General features: G+C 36.9%; 1 protein-coding gene across 1 annotated transcript in view; it reads right to left on the reverse strand.

Moving 5' to 3' along the window:
- Positions 1-492: 492 nt before the first annotated feature.
- The window catches only part of LOC117321914 (deleted in malignant brain tumors 1 protein-like), a 35,670-nt gene continuing 15,065 nt past the window's right edge, over positions 493-21,097 (reverse strand). Inside the window, exons 17-45 of the mRNA XM_033876539.1 lie at positions 20,851-21,023; positions 19,675-19,831; positions 19,123-19,298; positions 18,692-18,848; positions 18,272-18,441; positions 17,481-17,643; positions 16,879-17,045; positions 16,098-16,254; positions 15,420-15,592; positions 15,019-15,181; positions 14,294-14,463; positions 13,380-13,536; positions 12,995-13,167; positions 12,610-12,763; positions 12,049-12,221; positions 11,802-11,952; positions 11,294-11,466; positions 10,458-10,668; positions 9,713-9,885; positions 8,654-8,890; positions 8,267-8,435; positions 7,727-8,023; positions 7,112-7,350; positions 6,558-6,752; positions 5,721-5,963; positions 4,711-4,902; positions 4,031-4,216; positions 3,364-3,529; positions 493-2,782 (exon numbers count right to left, since the gene is read on the reverse strand). Of these exons, the coding sequence (XP_033732430.1) occupies positions 2,692-2,782; positions 3,364-3,529; positions 4,031-4,216; positions 4,711-4,902; positions 5,721-5,963; positions 6,558-6,752; positions 7,112-7,350; positions 7,727-8,023; positions 8,267-8,435; positions 8,654-8,890; positions 9,713-9,885; positions 10,458-10,668; positions 11,294-11,466; positions 11,802-11,952; positions 12,049-12,221; positions 12,610-12,763; positions 12,995-13,167; positions 13,380-13,536; positions 14,294-14,463; positions 15,019-15,181; positions 15,420-15,592; positions 16,098-16,254; positions 16,879-17,045; positions 17,481-17,643; positions 18,272-18,441; positions 18,692-18,848; positions 19,123-19,298; positions 19,675-19,831; positions 20,851-21,023 (5,206 nt within the window). The 3' untranslated portion in view covers positions 493-2,691. The remainder of the gene's footprint in view (positions 2,783-3,363; positions 3,530-4,030; positions 4,217-4,710; positions 4,903-5,720; positions 5,964-6,557; positions 6,753-7,111; positions 7,351-7,726; positions 8,024-8,266; positions 8,436-8,653; positions 8,891-9,712; positions 9,886-10,457; positions 10,669-11,293; positions 11,467-11,801; positions 11,953-12,048; positions 12,222-12,609; positions 12,764-12,994; positions 13,168-13,379; positions 13,537-14,293; positions 14,464-15,018; positions 15,182-15,419; positions 15,593-16,097; positions 16,255-16,878; positions 17,046-17,480; positions 17,644-18,271; positions 18,442-18,691; positions 18,849-19,122; positions 19,299-19,674; positions 19,832-20,850; positions 21,024-21,097) is intronic.

Consider the following 21,097-nt stretch of genomic DNA (forward strand, 5'->3'; position numbering starts at 1 on the left):
AGGTAAACAGTATATATATAGATACATATAGAATATTAACAAGGCGGTGTTGCTTATAAAACTAGTTCCGACTGAGACAATAGAGAAAAATATGTGCCTCAGGAAATACAACAACAACACAATAGGTTTTTTATAACATATGTGGTAGGTGTATATCACATACGCTAAAGCTCCATATACTCTTTACTGGATAACTTAAGTCGTAATTCTTTATAGCTGCGTTGCATTTTTGCATAACATATGGTATAGTTATTAGAATATACAGTTTATGTATAACCTGTGATGTAGTTCTGTTGTAGTTATATAACCGATGTTCTATATAACTAGTAGAACCTCTATATATTCTATAGTGTTGTTGCATGTCTGACTAATAAATATATACTTAGCATCATTTCCCCTCCAACATAGGTGTCTAGCTTGATATGTTGTCTCTTTCATTAAAACAACAATTAAACAGTCCAATCTAAGGTTTAAAGTAAAACAATAAAAACATTCAAATTATATTTCATTTTTATTGAAAAAGTAATTTGTTTCAACATGGAGTATTTCTAGTTGATAAATGAGTATCATACCAGGATTTACACGTGTATTTTTATAAATCAAAGGCATTGCAAATCAACAGTTTCATTAAAATCAACAACCATGTTAATCAAATATACCGGACTACACTTCCACATGACGAAACAGGTATTTGTAATGAACAAAAATTATATGACGCATGACATTCTGAATCGGGTTACAATCCGTCGCTACTCCTCTGTCATCCTGTCAATATCGACCATTTGTAAATCTCTCATTTCCATTCATCACTCAGAAGAAACAAACGAAAACACTTATCACATGGAAAAACATGAATTGTTCGAAAGTTGAAATGAAAAATGGGAATGTATAGATAATTTTCAGGATAATAATTGAAACCTTTATCGCTTGCATACGAATGGGTTTATTATACAAAGGGCTTGAAAACTATGTCCTAAACACAGTAAGTTATATTTTTATATTTAGGATGTGTTTTTTTACCGGGAACTATGAACGAGAGAGTGATATAATGTATTATATATATATATATATATATATATATATATACATGAACTATATAGTAATTGAAAACTAAATTTATATATAGCAAATACAACTTAGTATTAACGTGGTTCTATAAATTTCAGCCCAAACGAAATTGCATTGAGGCGCATTGCTTTGGGAGAATAGCGACAACTATGCGGTCGCCCACATGAAATGCACACTTTAATGCGTGATGAATTACATTCTGCTTCGACCTGAAACATACACGAACTGGTGACATGTTCTGTTATACAGCATACACATTAAATTAGGTGTTAGGGCTAAAACCTTTACTTTTGGTATCACCCCAAATGTGCTGACAACATATCACGTATCTTCTTCGTGTAGTATTTGTCATCTTTTTCTTCAAGTATTACATAAATATTTAATATTTCCACTACGTGAAAAGGTGTGATTCAACCAAAATAAAACGGATATCTTTTACACTTTTATGAAATGGAATGAACGGATGACTTGCGATTTATTATTTGTAGTAGCAAATTGGTTGTCTGAATTCCCAGGGTGTTTGTTAATGGCTTTGACTCCTCGTGTTACGTTCCACCACAGTAGGCGGCGTGCTCGTCTGTCCCCGGTGACAGGGGTATGTTATATGTCATAGTAAAACAGGCACACATAACACATGAAGGTAAAAAAACGTATACAATTAACCCTTACTAAGTACAAAAGTCACCTAGATACATTACTGAAGACTATGTACCGCTTACTCACTCATCTAAGCAGCATACCTGATATAAGTAGGAATTCATCCGTACATTTTATAATTATATCAAGCTAATTGATAAAAATTGCAGATTTAAGAATTTTTCCCATACGGCAATTTTACAAATCATTCATACTTTAAATTACAAAAGCTCTCATAAGTTTATGCAAATTTCGAATCCCGAAATTACTCGCTGAGACACCTTAATCCATAAATAATCCTGATGTTGTTATCGGTAACGTTGATTTATGAGGATGCATGAGGACTTAGTAGGTACAAACGTCGATCAACTCTCAAGCTTCAATCAACCTTCTGTTGACATAATACAAATAAACCACTTTGTATAGCTGTTCATATTGCAAATCCTCACAAAATTTAACTTCATTAGTAACCTCGTAAAGCCATAAACATAATGAAATGAAAAATAAAAGCATAATAAATAATCCAGTCTAATGTTGACCAAATCAATATGGCGTTGTTCATTGTGAATACTATACCTGTGTCTTATGAATCATTCATAATCTAACTTTCTATTGGGCACTGAAAATGATTAACGTCCACTTCCTTCTTGCTATATAATGTAGAATTTTGAACAATTGTAAACTAAATTCTGTGCTGCAAACCAATCCTGTTTATCTAATTCACAGTCTCGCACTTACATGCCTCACAAAGAGAACCAGCGCGGACAACATTAATTATGCTTAATAAATTTGATGAAAAAAGGTTTTATCAACTATGTTTTCAACACATATTTGTCACATACATACAATGGACTTCCTAGAAAGTTGTCAAGAATCCATGCAGGTTATATTAAACCAAAAGTAGAATATCAATATAAATACTATGTGTATCGTTGATTTACTATCTAGACCGCACTAATCTCGAACTCATATTTCTCATGGTCAGTTTCACTGGGACGTACTGCTGTAATTAGGGTTGCTCATTCCTCCCAACTCATAACTTCGTGCTCCGCCTGTGCCAGCAATCAAATTATGTTGCCTGTAGGGGTATAATGATTGAGCAATTTAGTGTAACGAATATCTCGCCAAAATCTGATTAATTTTAAATGTTGCGATAGAAAGACTCTTCAATGATTTGTGCGTAAGGATCACTTCAGCAAAATATGATTATCAATATTGATAATGCAAAGGAAATGTTCTTCAAAATTTTCTTCGTAAATGATTAATGGAGACACGGGAGAGTTGATTTAAATACGTTTACACAATTTCCTCTGATATTAAATCAAATGAGCTTCAAATATTTTTCCCCATTAGGAACAACTAAATTATAATAACCGCTAGAGCAGATACAACAAAGGTAAGGTCTTAAGTATTGTATATCAATATCCATACACTCTAACGGAACGAACTCATTGTGAGAATGAAGATGTCTCTGATTTGCTTAAAGTCATTGATGAAAACATTTTTATTGAAATATTTTACATTCGTTTTCTTCAATCATTTAAGGAAAAAAAACAAAGATGACATTATGTTTGCGATATACGATGTAAACGTAATAATGGACAGAGAATAATTCGACAACTCACAAATATATTATCATAGCGATCATCAAGCACTTACATTCGTTTGTTGTAAAGGAACACGGCGGCAATTAGTAAGGCAACGAGTAAGACTCCTACAACGCAGCCTGCTATGATTCCTGATATACTGCTTTCGGAAAGAGAGGATGATGAAGAAGAGGAAGATCCAGAGCGGAAGGCAGCCGAAGATCCGGAACCACCGGCACCTAAAACAAGTCGAAGAATCACAAGGATGACTTTTCTGACATCACGCAGTAAATATGACAACATGATTGACTAAGTGTGACTACGTGATTAAGCATATGACTTATTATCGCTTAGGTATATCGTAAACATATATATTTCGCACTTATATTATAGCGCATTACCATATCTTAACATACTGCCACACTGATGAATTGGCGCATTCACAGTTTTTGCTGTAGAATAGTATATGGGAAGAGCAATAAGCGCAATCATGATTTAGCGCAATGCGTCCAGTGTCAAAATCGCTTAAATAATGTTAACGTTAAAATATGTACGTTTAAAGTATAACATTCTATGCTATCTATGCAAATGAAATGATATTCTGAAAGTATCCTGATCATGATGAAACACATACCTAGGATATATATGTACCATGTATTTTCAATTATAAACAACCAACGCCCTCCTGTTATTAAAATACAGGTAAAAGTAGGAAATAGAACAAAAATGTATATACTAACCGTTAGAGCAGGTGAGCGTCTGACCAGCCCATACACCATTAGACTGACATTGGAGGTTGGTGGTGCCACCTATGGCCGAGAATCCCTTGTTACAGGACTGTACACACAAGGACCCTACTGTGTATGGCGCAGTGCATGCAGAGATCTTACCGTTTCCAGGTAAAAGAGGTTTAGGGCACGTCAACGCTATGTAAATATAATACACGTGTATTTACCACTCATCAACTCTATAAGTTTAGAAAAATGGGTTCAGTGCGCATTATCTCTATGATTTGTATATTTAAACCTGGTAGGAACGAACAAAGTGGTATTTATAGTTATAATCGTACGGAGCAAATAGTTCACCCGTCAGATTGTGCTACAAAAAAAAGTAAAATTATGTCAATAATATCCTCTTAATACACTGTTATGGCAAAAAGTAAAGCATTAAGTACCTAATACAAACTACAACTTATTATTTAGAAATATCTTTAACTTGTCGATAGTTGGTAAACTACAGATCGGCAATATTTGGGCTCACAATGACCTTGACCTTGTTCCAGTCACAAAAACGATGTTATTCAACTAGTTAATTTTACACTTGCAATACATACCGCGAAAGAACCTATGCGGTTATCATATATTGTGAGATATGAATAAACTCTTCCCAAAAGAAAGTTCCTGACTATAGGAATACTTACGAACGCAAGATCTTCCTGTAAGGGTCCAAGCTGGGTTTCCGTTTCCGGTTTTGTCACATGACACGTATGAGTTGCCCTTCAGCTGGTAACCTGATTGACAGCTGATCTGACAGGATGCCCCGTAGTATGAGGCACAGGAAGGTGTGGCGATGACGGCATTGGTAGGGGGATTCAAGGGTGGACAGGTCAACACTGCAATAACGATAGCCTAGGTAATTGTTTATCCTATTACTGAAACCGACTTGCTATACTATTACGCTGTTCAGTTCTTAAAAATGCTTTATTCTATAACGAATTAAATATCAAATTAGTGTTTCAAAATGTATTTGTTTCACCGAAATCTGTCCGGGTTAAAACAATACAAGTTCTCTTTGGAAGAATAAGTCAAGGTACTCTATCAACAAGGTAATGTTGGGTGAAATAGCTCTATCGCCATGACTTGATTTGCAAAAATAAAAACCAAATTCACAGACTAAAACAGAAATACGACGCAAAACCTTTGTATTCTTATTTGTTCATATTGTTTTCTTTCGGAGAATATTTTCGATGTTGCACTATTGCTGTTATTGTTTACAAATAAATGTATTCTTTTTGATGTAATGTTTGATTGTTACGTCCGATTTATGCAATGACATCAATTCGACACTATTATATATATATATACAAGAAACTTTATCGTGACTGTATATCGGTAAAACTACACCAAATTACAAGTGACATAACGAAACATTACATATATATTTACATGTATTGACCAGTCTTCACACTAAACTGATGAGCGACAGAGCGAAGTTATAATGATTATATAATGTTGACAAATATTGACCAAACTTTTCACCAAAAACGATAACTCGCTTAATTCGAACACTCGGATAACTCGAAGTTTTTTCATGGTCCCGTCGACTTCGAGTTAACGAAGTTCCACTGTATATATATATATATTATTAGTTTATAAATTTATTCTTCATGCTTTATAGACAAATGGTCAGGACATTCCATTCTTGACGTACCTGAGACCTTGATAGTAAAGCTACACGAAGCAGATTGCCCAGATGGATCATATGCCATCACGTTTACTGTGTAGGTGCCTGCGCCGAGGGTGGAAGGGGATTGCATGCTTTGAAATACGACGACGTTGGCTCCAGAATTATCGGTGGCGGTTGGCTTGGACCAGGTTACGGTGGCCGTTTGTGCTCCCTTGTCAGCGCTTATTTGCATGTTTGATGGACAAGTGACTGTCGGCGGCTGGTTGTCTACACAAAATAAAACAAACGAGATTAAGTTAACATTAAAAATGCTTATCATTCATAACAAAGACGCATGTAAACTCGTGAAAGTCCGTATCACTTTAACCTGCTTACCCTTTGTATTTAAGTAACCATGTTTGTACTCATTACACAACGGTACTCGTTACAACCAAGGGCCGATGACCAATGGTGACATACCACTTGGCTGCATTGTAAGTATGTCTGTTTCGGTTTTTCTACTTTCGGACTTTTCCTTCGTTTTTACAATTGATGCGATATACATGTTTGTTTTACCTTGTGCTATGATTGTACATCAATCCTTACAGACACAGTAATGACACATGGTTTCGAGTTATGTATGCCAATACAAAGTTGTAAGGTGTCGATGATGGTCTAATTCTATGTGCTATATATACACCAGACTCGTTAAGACGTATTTTCTACCTTTATTGAATCTACTATATTTCTAATTCAACTCTACTAAGCTACCTCTTAGATGTACATAACTTCTCCTCGTCTCTGTTTATGTAGTCTCAATGGTTTCCATCTGAACCTAAAATCTAACCAGTTGTTTTAATTATATTCAATGGTCAAAGTTACCTCGGCATATGAAGTTCTGTCCATAGTTGCTCCACTGTCCATTGGACAAACAGGTAACGCTGGCTTGGCCATATAGGAAATATCCTGCATTACAGGACACTTTGCAGACAGCCCCTCCTCCTGCTTGGCCACTCGTACAGTTGGCAGGAGTAATTTGTCCATTCATCGGAGCCTGTAGGCTCGAACAGGGCACAGCTAAAATATAACAGGAGTATTAATGAATAAGTCCCTGTATCAAATACGAGTTGGATTATATTTTCATGCAGCATGTGCTCCTGCTCTCTAGCCTCTGAAAGATTCACAAAGAATAATATGATAATGAACATATTTAATATATCAAACTTAGATGCAACATCAAGAATTTCCAGCGTTTTAAGTACAATCTGTCATACTAAATATAGCTATTCAAACTCCTTATCGTTTGAGGTAAATCTTTGTACTTATCTGTTTATTGCAATTATTATTCCAATAGTGTTATACAATTGAGTCCATCTTAAAATAATGTCAAAGATAAAATTATTAAAGATACAGAATCATGACAATGTCACAGTTACCATGACCACAGCTAAGTCCATTTGGCTGGAGTGTTAGACCGTCTGGACAGGCACAAATATGGTTATTTGCGCCCTTAGGCAAACACAAATGACTGCAACCGCCTTTCCCTGTGGAACATCCATTGGGGCCTTGAAATCCAACTCCGTTTTTATGTGCATGGATATCATTGAGTCGTCCAAATGCTGACGGTCCAAAAGGTTTGGGATTTGATCCGTCGCTGCCCATGGTCATTATTGAGCTGTAAAGAGTCAAACACCACAATATAAATTATATTTGCTGCAAGCAGTTTCACCACAGAAATTCCAAAGTAATATTCATTTTTCATTTTTCTTGTTAAGGTTGTCAACTCGGATTTGACCTGTGTGGTTGGTGTTGTCAGTGAAGCAGGAAACGCTTATTCGGCCGGGATACATGGTCTTATTCTAAGATGGAATGACGGTTTCGTTTGCATATTAACCATCTCTGTTTATTTCTAATTCAAATTATTGAAATACGAACAACCTTTATTGCAATGCATTCCATATGTAATATGCATATGCTGACAATATATGTACATACAAAAACAACATGTATATGACTTTGTACAAGTTGATAATCACAAGGACTATGCTTACCTACGAGACCAGTCAGTGAAATAAAGCTGACCACTGAGTAAAGCCAAACCAAAGTAATGTGCTATCGGACGGCTGGTGCTTTCGTCAAGGAGTACAGTGCGCTGGCTCCCGTCAAGATTAGCCGACTCTATCTTGTTAAGTCCGCCATCAGCCCAGTATATCTTGTTGCCTTGTACATCTACTGCTAATGCATTTGGCCATTTGAGTCCCGAACTGACAATGGCAGTTCTTCCAGTCCCGTCGTAGTTAGCTCGCTCTATGCGAGGCCTGGCACCCCAGTCCGTCCAGTATATCACACTAAAAATAAGTAAACATGATGTAAATTCGTTTATCTTTGTATCTTAACCTTAGCACATATGGAAGTTAAATTGGGCGCTGAAATAATTCCTCGCCTGTTTTACTTTCTCTTTCCGGGTGTATATTACTGTTTAACATATCTTTGACAGTGCTGTATCATGTTGTTATATCAACTAGCATTGCTGCATGTTGAACTATTTCACGCTGCTTAAGGCTTGGAATATCATAGTTTTGCTAAATTACCCATTTTGGGGGTCTGCTACGATAGCTCGTGGCTGGTCCATGTTTTGGCTGATGATTGTTTTCTGCACGGTCCCAGCTATTGTCATGACGATAATTACATCATTTCCGGTGTCGGTATAGAACACCAATCCTGATACCACATCCACAGCAATGCCGTCCATGACTGCCTCTGTTACGCAACCAGACGTTGAATTACGTTAAATTTTCACAGGATGTTGAAGTTCTGACTACTGACTACCAAAATGAGTGTTTAAGACTTAGATAACTGCCGATCATTTATTATGTTTGCAATTTTAAGACACTTAGTTTTTCATTTTAACAACAAAGTTAACAAAACCGCAAATACAGTTATAAACTTGCTTAAACAAATAGATTATTGCATATTACTTTGAGAAAGCTGCCTGATAGTCTTCTCTGAGTAGCCGTTGAGTCCTGCCATACGAATTTGTTTGGATCCAACGTCAGTCCAGAGGATTCGGTAAGTGGTTGGGTTATAGTCGATTGCGATGGGATTGTCATGGTTACTGAGTGGAATAGTAACATAGCTCTGACTGTTGATGTCCATACGGTATACTTGTCTCTTGGTGGTGTCCGTCACGAGCAGGAAGTTGTTTGGAATTTGGCCTACAGAAAAGTATATGTGTCAGTGTAATATATAGGGACACAACAACATGACAGGGAAATGTGATCAATTTATTATATGAATGTTACAGGTAGAGTGTATTCATGGACACGACAAAAGAACTTGATTCTATCTAATATTATAATATTATAGCATGTAGCACAAAACTTTGATAATGTATACAAGTGGAATGTTAAATACACAATTCAAACAACTTCTACTGTTTCCAGGAAATATTCTGTATTTTATTAGAATATAGCAAGTCAGTAGTCCAATTATTGTCTAATACATGTAAGTTGTTGTCGTTTCTTCATGCAAAAGCTGATCAACCGACAAAGACAAATGTGATGGACAGATGAATAGTTTTGGCTGTTGCTTGCAAACACTGATTTGGCTGATAAAATGTCGAATCAGCTTTAGCTGACGACACAATAATGTCATGGTTTAAATTAGCCCAATGCTTTTTTATATCAGATAATACATGTGTCCCTGCTTCATGTTTTGTTTTTGGACTAACCCGAAAAAATTCCCACGGATTACGGCTTCGAGGAACAATTTATCGAGTTAGTGCTATTTTCTCCTCCGGAAGTATTCTAACATTAAATTACGTTTTGTCGTTTTAAATTAGTATATAAACACAGCAATACAACCTAAGAGTTCTAGGTGTCTGTATTGTATACGGATATTATGTAATAGTATATGTCTGCAGCTCGCAAAGACATTGTCCCATCATTATATGTATAACGAATGATATACATGTAGGTATAGTATAAATCACATTGTATTTGAGTGATCTCCCTTTGTCAGATTCTGCTCTAACCTACCTGTAGGACAGACCACGCCAGCGTCCTCCTGGTGACCACAATTATGAGCACCCCAGCCGTTGGAGCGACACGCTGTGATGGAGGATTCAGCACCAGAACAATTGACATTGTCCAACCATATCTGTCCTGTTCCCTGTCCAAATGTTGCACGCGGCTTTGGCGTAGCTCCAACACTAAACAATTGGTATGTATATTGTCAGTTTGAGAAGCGATAATGTACAAGAGAACATCTAGGGGAAAAGGGGTATATATTTATTTTGAAATGATATGTCTGACTGATTGATCGAATGAAAAAGCGAATCACATTTCAATTTAAGTGACAACAACTGTAACCTTTTTTTTACATTATTACCTTATCTCTCATCTCTCATTGTGTCAGTGTACTATAGTATCTCTCAGATACATGGTGTCATATTGATTTATCAATGAAAACCCTACCCCGTATGCTTACTAGGACTACAGCGATAATTTGTAAACAAAAAAAGTAGTTTCCCCTGTCCAGGTGCTGACATATATGTCGGGCTTTCTGATTGGTCAATGATTTTGGTATTTTCTAATCATTGATTTGATTGGTCAAATCAGCAAAAGTGATATTTTTCACTAGTGAAAAATATCACTTTTATAGAATGAATAATTTTTGATATTTCACTGGTAAAAATGTTATAAGTATATCTATCTTTTGAGTACACACGTGTTAAACACAGGAAAAGTGTCATGTCGAAAAGTATCATGATAGTGTTTTTACCTGCTGTAGCCAAGCATCTGACATATGACACCTGCGTCACTATTGCTCCAGAGGTCATCACAAACAGTGCCCCATACGTTATTGGCAAACACCTCAACACGACCAACATTTGCAGAGTTACCATTGACGAGACGTACGAATACCTGGCTGGGATTGGGCGTCGATGGAGGAGGGCGAGTCGCATGAGGGGTCGTAATCATAGGGGTAGTCGCTGCATCAAAAAAATGTTTATGTTAAATTAATATGATAATATAATATGATGATTATTCTCCTGGAGCACATGGAATTATTTGTTTTGTACTTATTTTAAGGATTAACATGCAAAAGCTATCTTTATGTTGATCTTTGCCCTCGTTTCATTGATGTTTAGTTGGAGTTAGATGACAATAATGATACATAAGTCACAGGTACATACAATGACAAATTCGAATTGTCGATTGTCGTTATTCTGAACAAGAACAAACAAAAATAGGAAACAGGAGAAAACTCTTCATATTTATTTGCCCACGCGTTTTCGTGTAATTAGCAGAAAAATGTGCATCTCTCCTAGACCTACTGTGGCGTTTAATAATAATTACTCAATATTCTTTTGTGTTTATTGTTACCTTACATTTCTACATGTGTTATTACTTTTGAGACTGATTAGTTTGTGTTTTATATGTTTTACTTACTGAACGAATTAGTACCTTCGTGTATCTGCTATCTTTATGCTCGAATTAATTTGAAAATTTTGTTTGAAAATGAGGCTAAAAGTAATAATGGTACTATTGGTTATGTTAATGTATATATAAAATATGAATGTGAATAATTGTTAATATACATAAGGCGGGACATACTTGCTGAACATACAACACTGACATCCTCTGTATGACGACAGTTGTTTGAGCCCCAAGAACGATGACGACACATTGAAATTGAGCTTTCGTTACCACCACATCGAAGATCATCTAGCCAAATTTGGCCTGTTCCTGCTCCAAAGAAGGCTCTTGAGCGTGAGAACGCACCAGCTCTGTTGTAAAGCATAGCAGTATAAAGAGTTTTAAACAATGCTTAATATCCAAAGCAAAACACAAAAACATTGTTTCCAATTAAGCGAAACGTTGTAGCCATTGTTTTGTACACAATGCCGAGAATAAAGTAATAATACAAAGATAGACCACATATATACAGTGTAGTGTCCAAGATCGGGGGGTACGAAAAAAATGTATATTTGGACAGTCTTTGTTGTTGGGTAGCTTATTAAAGCGTACTTATGAGGAAAAAATCCACATATATATGTGTATGTGTGAGAGCGAGAGAGGGGGGAGTAGGGGTAAGGGTGTGTGTGTGTGTTTGTGTACTTACGTGGGGTAACCAAGCATGCGACAGACGACTTTAGCATTGCTGGTACCTGTCCAGTAATCGTCGCAGACAGTTCCCCATGTGCCATTATGTAATACTTCCAGGCGTCCGCTCATGCGGTTAGGTCCTCCTACCAGACGCATTGGGATTGCCTCTGTCAGAAAAAGTGAAATCAGTTGATGTGGGCCTTTTCTTTTCAGTTATTATCTTCTCAATATCTATATAACTTTATAACATAAGTAACACGTACCAACTTGACAGATAACACCAACGTCTTCATCGTGAGTGCAGTCGTTGTTACCGAATGGTTTGGAAGCACATTGAAGTATGTTACTCTCGCCACCGACACAATGCACATCGTCCAGAAGGATGGGGCCACTACCGGACCCGAAAAACGCATTACTCTTCGCTATAGCCCCCGTCCTTTAAAAAAAAAGAGCACACACGAAGTTGACCATCAAAAGATAACAATTCGTCTCGTCGCCAACATTCAAAGCTAAACTAAATGTTTCATTAACAAAATCACAGCACTGCCTTTAAACTATAGTCACTGCTTTAATGGGAATGATTACATAAAACCGGAGGACAATGAAACAAAAAAGGAGAAATAAAAATTGTACGTTTTTCAGGGTGAACAGAATGTATCTTGATGGTGAATGTAGTGCAGGAATGTGATGATGACATTATACTAGATCGCAGAGGTACATTATTCCACAAGGCAAGAAATTGTAATTCGGCTATCTCTCTCTTAAGCAGCACAACTTACATGTATTTTTCCCCGTGAACCTTTATCTTCAGAAATAAAACAAACCTGCTGTATCCTTGCATGGCACAGACGATCCCGGCTGTGACAGAGTTAAACTGATCATCACAAACAGTACCCCAGGTGTTGTTTACTCGGATCTCAACTCGGCCCTGATTTGGATTTCCACTTGGGTCCACAAGTCTGAGAGGAACTGTTGCCGCTGTATACAATATGACAAATGCAATGTATTATATATCGTCAGGCGGTAATACTAATCTTACTTATAAGACACTGGTATAACGTTAATATTTTGTTTACGAATCTTGTTTAATTGAAGAGCAATAATGCTTTCAGCATGACTTGTGCGTTCATTCATGATAATAAATATTGCATAATATAAGTCACTCCATGCTTTGACGCATTTAGCTGGAGGAACATGTACGATACCTACTTCTGCAGACGATTCCAAGGTCTTCACTGTGATCACAATCATTTGTTCCCCACGGCTGGTTGAAGTTACACGCATCTAGGGAGGACTCCGTGCCTGTACATCTTAAATTATCCATCCATATCCGTCCCGTTCCTGCTCCATAGAATGCATTACCTCTCACAGTAGGGATACCACTGGAAATTTCACATTACAATGCTTCTTAAAACAATTGCGTACTATTATAAACAAAATGGGGGGAAATTCCAAGTAATTCAAAAATGGCAACATGACACATTAGTTTTCTGAACTGCAAATACAAGAAAACTCTTAAAAATTATTAATGACTTAAGACATGGATGATGTCTTTCACGTCAACTTTGGTAACTGTCAAGTTTTTTATGCTCACCCTAAGAATCCCAACTGGTTACAAACGACCGTAGCAGTGTGGAAGTTTGCCAAATCATCACATACGGTACCCCAAGTTCCTGAATGGTATACCTCCAGACGTCCCTCGTAGCGACTCACTCCTCCGACTAGACGAACGGGTGTCGCTTGAGTGCGCCCTGAGTAACAAATAATAACTCCGCGATTACATTGAATTGCATTTTAGAGAGATCAATCCAATGTACAAAATAGCAACTAGAACATATATGATTATATTAGATCATTTCTTGAGATAAAATTACACCGTAATTGGCAGATTTCAAACTAATATGCCTGTGTGATGGTACCAACAAAGTATAGAATTCCGCTGTATTGAACGATAGTTACAGTGGATAGACGTAATTGACAGAATTACACTCTTTTGTTTAATAGTCAAGCTTCTATTATAAGTTTGTTTAAGGTAAAGCTATGGAACTCAATCAACTGCAAAACATAACGACTGGTGTTGAAACTAAACCTTATCTGTATCATTCTCATACGTTTATTTATTTCGTTAAAATTCCCTTTGTCCTCTCACTAACTGGTGACGTTTTCGTCCTCTTTCTCCTGACAAGTGGAACATGTGATGAATTGACATTATTCCCTTAAATCAATTCTGGCATAAGAGTATAAGTGACCTTTGAATCTTCTTTATAGCATGATTTGGACTAATCCTAACCATGATTAGCTTTGGCAATATATGACATGGAATATTTTATTCTTTCCAAACCACAAATGTGACTGTATTGCCCTCATTGTGGCATCTGTAAACATATTTGTTTCGAAATGCTACTTCGGCGTTAGTGTATGTACTATACTTCTCACAAAAATACATAATATGGCTACCATGGTATAGAAATATACCTAGATAACACCAATAAATGACATCCAACTTACCCGCGCAGACGACACCTGCGTCCTCGGTATGGCGACAGTTGTTTATACCCCATCCTCGATTCCCACACTGAGAAATACTGGTCTCGTTTCCGTAACAGTTGACATTGTCCAATAGGATAGGCCCAGTTCCTTGACCATAAAAGGCTCTGGACTTAGCAACAGCTCCAATACTATAACATAATATTTTCATTTTGGTATTATAGAATTAGACTTAGCAACAGCTCCAATACTATAACATGATATTTTCATTTTGGTATTATATAATTAGACTGGTCAATTTAACTAAATCCAATCCTGAGTAGTTGGTTCAAACTAACTGGAAAATCTATTTCTACTTCGATTAAGATTATTGCACGATATAAGCGCCTTTTAGATCAAGGTACAGTACATGCATATGCAAATAAAAACCAGGGTATGACATCAATACTTTTTAGGATGACTTTACATTTTGTTGTAGGTTTAGTGTAAGTCCTTATCTTATTGATATGTTAGCTTGGAAAATGAAAAAAAATACATCATTATACATTTTTCATACAAAACATACTTTAGTATTATAGTGACTACCGTGGGTTAATCAACTTTTTTATTATAATGATATGTGAGAGAGTGTTTCATACCTTATTTTTAATATAACTTACGCTGGACTGCATGTCATACTTTATTATTAATACATGTATGACTTTACAAGGGACTTTGCAGCATACATTACCATCAATGTGACTTACGTTGGTTTACCCAGCATGCGACATATAACTTTTGCATCCACTGCGCCCCAGTAGTCATCACATATAGTTCCCCATGTATTGTTGTAGAACACTTCCACGCGACCTTCATTGCTGTTGGAACCATTCACAAGTCTAACACGCACATTTGTTGACACTGTGCCAGCTGTAAGTGTCAAGATTCAAATCAACCTGATACATCAGTTATATAAAATTGCAATTTTTAATTTACTTGAGAAAAGTATTTTATCCAATAACTTGAAGAACTTAGTACAAAATAATTCAGAAGGACCTAATCTGGTCTCAGCTGGCGATTTAATTGTCTATCCGAGCATAAAAAACACAGAAATTGGTTTTGTTTCAAGTCGGTGTTACGAGAAGACTATGCTTGGAGTAACATGTACCTGGCTGACAACGAACACCTGCATCCTCGGAATGATCACAGTTGTTGATAGCCCATCCTTGGAACAGACATTGTCCTATGTTTCTCTCTGTACCGACACACTTAACGTCGTCCATTAAGATTCGGCCAGTGCCCTGACCATATCTGGACCGATTGAATGACTGGGCTCCATCTCTGTTACAAATACAAGTCACGTGACCACAATAGTATAGTCGGGGTGAATGAATATTAATGACATTACATCATTTTGCGTTACAATTTATTTTTACCTGAATTTGTTGTAAAATGATCAAAAGCAAAGAGCAAAGCAAATATCACCAACTTCTGATATGTTTAAAAAATATCTATATAAAGATTTTTAGTTACACTCCTTTTATCGTCTTGACTTTTCCAAAGGCAGAAAATCCCAATTGTTTAGTAAAGAATTAAAATGGTAATGTATTTTTATACGTAACATATATGATAATTTTATAATTAGGTTTCGTAATTTTCGTAGTTTTAGTATGAAACCAAATTTGACGGTATTTTTATCAGAAATATATACTATGTTTGTATCTCATTGATTTTCCGGATTTAAGCAAATTTGGGGAGATTCTTATTATAAACAATAAAGAACGTTTAAGCTCTTCTGACAGCAGATGCCCAGTGGAATAGCCAGATAAAGAAAAGAGAGACTCACGTCGAGTAGCCAAGCATTCTACACACGACCTGGGCGTCAGCGTTTGACCAGTAGTCGTCACAAACTGTTCCCCACTGGTTGTGGTACTGGACTTCAACTCGACCCTCCATGGCAGATGGACCGTTGACGAGCCTCACAGGAACATTGACAGTTCGACCTACAATAATGTATACCTTTTAATGTATCCAGAAATTAGTCTAATGGAAGTTAATAGGACTTCAAATTCATGAAATACGACGTCTCATCTTTTTATTTTTTTTTTATTTTTTTTTATTTTTGATATATATATACACAATGAAAGGAAATAATACAAAAATCATGAAGAAACAAGTACAAGAAGTTCAACACCCCACGACAGGCTGGAACCAATCAGACATACGATGATAATTTATTTGTACACAGCAGTATAAAAAAAACGCAGACTGGAATATTCTCAGAATATGGTCCCAGCGGTTAATGGAATACATTTGATAAATACAAATGATATGTTGATGTATAAATTACTGTTAACGTAACCTGGATTTGAGCTAGATTTACATGGCTCATCATCCACGAGAAATCAATTTAAACGTATTAAAACATCGCGATTTAGTCTAGACAACCGTGTGTTGGCTAATAATGGTACAATATGACGACCTTATTACCTTCACGGAAAATATCATTTCGCAGATCAAATTTTTGCGACCACGTCAATGGTCCGCAAGATCGCGAATATATCCCCGCGAATTTGAGCGACTTTGCGCTTTTTCGTTTATAAACAGTTCGTTTGTTCCATACTCACCATCATTACAGAAAACACCTGCATCCTCAGAGTGGTCACAGTTGTTCTCTCCCCAACCTTTAAACGTACAGTTCTGAATGTTTCTTTCGGAGCCAGTGCATTCCACATCGTCCATCCAAATGGGGCCTCGTCCTGTCCCTATGTTAGTAAGTGCCCTCGCACCAGTGCTGTATGATAACAACGCAACATATATATATAGTAATGAAACTGTCTTCGCAGATAGATACAATAAAATGTTATGTTCTGTACATTATTCGAGACATGCAATGCTTCGGAATGATAGTCACGTGACACTGAGGTCGTATGGTAATTCGAGTTGTATTTCTGAGGTACGGTTATTGGCAGTATAGCCTGTAATGATTTTGGTGAAGAAGATTGGTATAATTGGAAGAAGTGAATACGATCGTCCACCTTTCATGAAGAACGTGTCTCCCATAATGGTCTCGTTAGCGTATATTCCCAAAAGGAAATGCAAATGGCCCTAACCTGAAGAAAATCGTTGACACTCGTAACATAATCCAATCTTAGTCTGGTTAAGACAAGTGACTACTAAAATTACAGACTTAACTTAAAGTTACCAAAAAGGCTTGTCATCAACTTACGTGCTATATCCGAGCATACGACAAATGACCATGGCGTCTCTGTTATCCCATGAATCGTCACAAACGGATCCCCACGCGCCATTGTACCTCACCTGCACTCGTCCCTGGCTGTGAGACAGACCCCCAACCAGACGTACCGATACAGTTGAGCTGGGATTTCTCGCTTTAAAATGTGCCAAAACCATATTTTGAGTTACATTTCAGTAGTGTAATATCAACCACTAATTAAATACAGATGATATCAAATATGTCTCATTTTTAATTTGTGAACTTACCGTAATCGTGTTCCACCCAAAACAGGTAAGTATATTAGATATTCCACTCAATGATTACATAGTCAATAATAATATTATATGAATAGAGGTAACGGAAGAAATGACATGACTTTCCCCTATCACTCACATATTTGACTCCCGTTTTATCTGTACACTAATTCTCTGTAACCAACTTTGGTGTTTTTTCTACCAACCCCTAGGGTATTGCAGATAGCACAGGTTGACAATGGTGCAGTGACGAAATAACGTCACGTTGAAAATTTAGTAACATCACGCCAACATTTTGCTGCATTACAATGTTTTTATACATGTATATATTTGAACATCTGGGCCCATCGTAAATAAAGCAGTATAACGGGAGAATAGGCGTTTACCCTGACCACGTGACAGAAAAATCTCCAACCATCAGGGTGATATTCGTGATTGTCTTAGAACCAAAAATATCATCCTGAGGGTTGGAGATTTTCTTTATCACACCCTTAATGTTGGGGACGATTCTATCAATGACATAGTTACCTAGGCACATAACTCCCGCATCCTCTTGATGTGAACAATCACTGATACCCCACGGCTTCCTCTGGCAATATGCGATTGTCGATTCATTACCGATGCAGTCAATATCATCTACCTGAATAGGTCCTCTTCCTGCCCCATAGTATGCATTTGACACAGGCACTACCACCGACCTTAAACATTAAATAATAGGTCATAGCTCATAACATTTTCATACAAGCAAGTATCATGTTATATAAAGTGCAATAGTGAATCAGGGAGCGATCCATTTTAACATATCCGCAGAAAGCGCATGGACAATGTAGCATAACGTCATTTTAGCAGTCATAGCAGTCAATGGTACCAAACGGGCAAAGCAAGCAAGTAGTAGTAGACATGTTTTCCAGGGTATTAGAATGAGAAATAGTAAGTAACATTTCTCACGTAGGTTTTCCTAGCTGACGACAAACGACAGTTGCTTCAGCGACACCCCAGCCGTCGTCACAGATTGTACCCCAGATATTGTTGTGTTGTACCTCTACACGTCCATTGTTACCATTTGAACCGTTTACCAGACGAACTGGAGCCTGAAGAGACTGGGCTACAATTCAAATATTTCTGATAAATGTAACGAAATATCTTTAGAACATTGAGATCCATATTCTTCAAACAATTACATAACAAGGTCTTAATTTCTCGTAAAAAAGTGTAATTAAGGTTTAAATATATTTGTTCATATCATGATTTACTAAAACTGATAGCTTGAAACAAAAAAATAAAATAAAAAATATAATCCATTGACGCCATTTTGTATATCTCGAATATAAACCAAATTTAAACTCTGTACATTTGTACTTTTATGTGTCAGATATTACCTGTCTCACAAATAACGCCTACGTCCTCGGTATGTTCGCAGTCATTGGTGCCGAATGGGCTTCGCTGGCAAGCAGTAATCGACGGTTCTGTTCCCGAACATTTGACATCGTCCATCCAGATAGGGCCTGGGTTAGATACATTGTATCGTACTCCTGGTACCGCCCGGGCATGAACCCTGAACACAAATATCCATTAAAATATAGTTACGTTTTCATAAGGTTCGAATAATATAAACATACTGACAGTTACTGTATACTGTGAACCAACCTATTTCCGCGGCGACCTAATTTCGCGATCTTATGCCTAAAGACTTTTAGGCGGCAATTAATTTTTGACACTCGTAAAGGCCTATTGTAACTTTATTGAAAATCCTTCGCGGCGATTAAATTTTGCAAATATTATTTGCCCGCGAAATACGCGAAAATTAATCGAATACGATAATGAGTTGGTTTACGGGATTGTTAATTTCTTTCACGGGTCTACATCTAGGATGGTATCGATTGCGATGTAATCAAGATTTCGTTTTTATATCCAGGAGTTTTGTTACGTACACATTGATATGGAGCATGTTACAGACAACTGCAGCAGCTGAGTCGTTGAAGCTGTCGTCACACACTGATCCCCACTGGTGATTGTAGTTCACCTGCAGTCTTCCTTCATTTCTATTTGGTCCTCCCGTTAACCGGACCTGTACGTTCGACTGCTGTCCTGTAAAACATTGCAATTCATAATATCTAGTGTCCTTTCATTATATACCCCATTCAATATACCGTATTCGAAACACACTCCTCCATTATGCACTATTCTCGACACATGGAATCCCACCGATTCCATTGTTTTAAACTTGATTATATAATCGCCATAGAAAATAATTTAATTATCTATGTCAACTTTAATATAAAGTTTTATAAAAAGTTATATACACTTATATTGGTTCGTGTGCAAGCTCGTGAGGACTCTCAGTGTGGTAGAAAACAAAACCGCAGGGAGAACCTCGGGGAAACCCACGAGGTTGTGCAGGTGTCCCCATACCTTTTCCCGTCCGGTCGGGAAAACAAACTCCAGCCGCAAAGGTAAAACAAACACTGTGTTTCCAATATACCATCCGACCACCGTAGTGAGGTCGTTTGTACTTTCCCAACATGCTTCTCATAATTTTCTTCTTTTTCTTTATTTATGTTCATATTCTACCCTCGTTATACTAACTTTTAGTTGGAATCATGACTTTGTTATGATGTTGGTATTCTTTGTTATTTCTTTATTTAATGTCATCTTGATATGAACTATACTCGAGTTCTGCTTTCTGTGCTTCAAATCTTTTACAAAGGCACGCATTGTTTCCTCTAGTCCATAATATTTTTGTGTGCTTTCGGAAATATCTATTCCACTAGTCACTAAGTAGGGGACACCTACCGTATATAACACTAGACTCGGGAGTTATAGTTTTGGTGTTATTTGAGCTAAACTATCGTTATGGTTAAGGTGAGCTTGATGCTAAGATAACTGCCCCGAAAACAGAGTAGGCAGGAGTTGAAACTAAAGATCTCAAGTATCATGATGATTTCAACAGATCAATCCGCGTAAATCAATGTACAACAAACAACGTATACTTCAAAATGTTCAATTTTCTCAAGATTACTAAATTCGTATGCCGACACCTTGCAATGGGATAAAGGAAGACGATACTTTCACTACAAGGGTAGCATATGGTCGTCCTAGCAACTTACGGTTAGTACATATCACTCCTACGTCCTCGGAATGGTCGCAGTCATTGGTTCCAATTGGGTTTGCGTCACAGGATAGAATATCTGACTCATTTCCATAACAATTGACTTCGTCAAGATAAATAGGCCCTGATCCAAGTCCAAATCCACCTGCCGACACTACTACAGCGTTGGCTCTGAAAGTATCAATTTCAATACTTATAAAAGTAAGATACCGATATTTACGTTGTAACTTATTCTTGTGATAGAG

This window comes from Pecten maximus, chromosome 2 (assembly GCF_902652985.1).
Source record: "Pecten maximus chromosome 2, xPecMax1.1, whole genome shotgun sequence".
Classification (NCBI taxonomy): domain Eukaryota; kingdom Metazoa; phylum Mollusca; class Bivalvia; order Pectinida; family Pectinidae; genus Pecten; species Pecten maximus.